General features: G+C 66.9%; 1 protein-coding gene across 4 annotated transcripts in view; it reads right to left on the bottom strand.

Annotated features, from left to right (window-relative positions):
* The window catches only part of DCAF5 (DDB1 and CUL4 associated factor 5), a 77,901-nt gene extending 76,608 nt beyond the window's left edge, over positions 1-1,293 (bottom strand). For 3 of the 4 annotated variants that reach the window (XM_026060929.1, XM_026060930.1, XM_026060931.1), the window contains exons 1-2: positions 1,055-1,146; positions 637-732 (exon numbers count right to left, since the gene is read on the bottom strand). Coding sequence is in view for 1 of the 4 variants with exons in the window: in XM_026060927.1 (XP_025916712.1) it covers positions 1,055-1,268 (214 nt within the window). In the remaining 3 variants the exon portion in view is untranslated. Of the gene's footprint in view, positions 1-636; positions 733-1,054 lie in introns of all 4 variants that reach the window. The other variant, XM_026060927.1, reaches the window with a different exon arrangement.
* Between the last annotated feature and the right edge of the window lie 268 nt (positions 1,294-1,561).

Here is a 1,561-nt window from a genome sequence, read left to right as displayed (position 1 = left end):
GCCCTCGATTCGCCGGCCTGTCGCTAAGGGCCGCCCGGGAGAGCGCGGCCTGCAGCGCCCGGCCGAGCCCCGGCCTGAAGTTGCCTCCTTCCCCCGCCGCCCCTGCGAGCCCGCCGGCGGCGGCACCTGCGCCAACCGCTGCGGGGTGCGGGGGGCTGTCGGGCCCCGCCGCCCCTGCCGCGGGGCGCTGCCCCCGTCCGCGGGGCCGCGGCTGATGTGGAGCCCCTGCCGCCCGCGCACTTGACAGCGCCCCCCTCCACGGCTCCCCCGGCCCGGCGGCCCTGGAGATTTAAAAGCCGGAAAACCCATCACCACGAAATAATCCGGCACTCCTCCCCGAACTCACCCTGCGAGGGGAGGAAGGGGGAGGACAGGAAGAAGGTGGAACAACAACAAAAAAATCCTGCTCCCCTGCCCGACAAGGAGATGGGGATCCAAAAAAGTCATCAGTCCCTGAAATATACCGATCCGTTTCCACCCCCCCCAATGACGAAGTGCCCCCCGCCGCCACCTCCCCCGCCGCCCACGGACCGGGACCGGGACCGGCCCCGGCCAAGCGCAGCCCCACGCGTGTCCCCCGGCCCCGGCCCCCCCCGAGGGGCAGCGACTGCTGCCGCCCCCCGTCCATCCAGTGACCTAGTTAATAGCCCCGGCTCTCGGCTCCGGTTATCCCTGACAAATGTCACTTGGCCCCCACAATTAAAACTGCAGTTTTGTTTCCTGTCCGGGCACCTAAAATAAAAAAACCCTTTTTAAGGGGCAAAGCAAACAATCGGAGAAGAAAAAGACACCCCCCAGCTTCCACCCCCAGAGTCCTGGGAACACTCTCCTAAAAACTTTGTCCCCCCGGAAAAATAATAGAATTTAAAACCTGTCAACCATTTTAGATATCTATTTGGGAAACATTATTTCTCCGCAATGGTTGGTCTGGAAAACGGCTCTGGCGGCCACGACGGCTCCCCTCCCCCCGGGCCGCGAGGGAGGGGGCCGCGGAGGAAGGTGCTTTCCCGGGGCGGGGGGGACGGCGGGCAAGGACGGGGAAGGGTCGCGTTACCTGAGACCAGCCACTGGCCTCCATTGTTGGAGAATTCAATGGCATTGACACAGCCGAAGTGGCCCAGGAGGTCCTTCTTGTAGAGGTTCCTGCAGCCCCGCAGGCGCCGCCGCTGGAAGTCCTGGGTGAGCAGGGGGTCCCCCTCCACGCCCCGCCGGGACAGGAACCCCACCACGGACCGCATGCTGCCCCCGCGGCCGCCGCGCCGCTTCATGCTGCCGCCCGCGCCGCGCCGCCGCTGCCCGCCGCCCCTTCCCCCGCCGCCGCCTCCCCTCCCCCGCTTCCCCCCTTGTTATGGTTATGATGATTTTTCTTTAGCCAGCCATGGCAGAGAGGTGTTAGACACTCCGCCGCTTCCTGATCCCCGCTAACTCCTCCCCTCTCCCCTCAGCAGCTGATCCTCAGCTGCAGCCCGCGCCTCCCCGCCGCCGCTCCGGCCCGGCCCGGCTCCAGCGCCGGGCGGCAGCCTGCCGCCGCGCCGCCAGCTCCCGTTTATAACGACCCGGG

Source organism: Apteryx rowi, unplaced genomic scaffold (assembly GCF_003343035.1).
Source record: "Apteryx rowi isolate R43461 unplaced genomic scaffold, aptRow1 scaffold_173, whole genome shotgun sequence".
Classification (NCBI taxonomy): Eukaryota; Metazoa; Chordata; class Aves; order Apterygiformes; family Apterygidae; genus Apteryx; species Apteryx rowi.
This window is presented reverse-complemented; position numbering and strand designations above follow the sequence as displayed.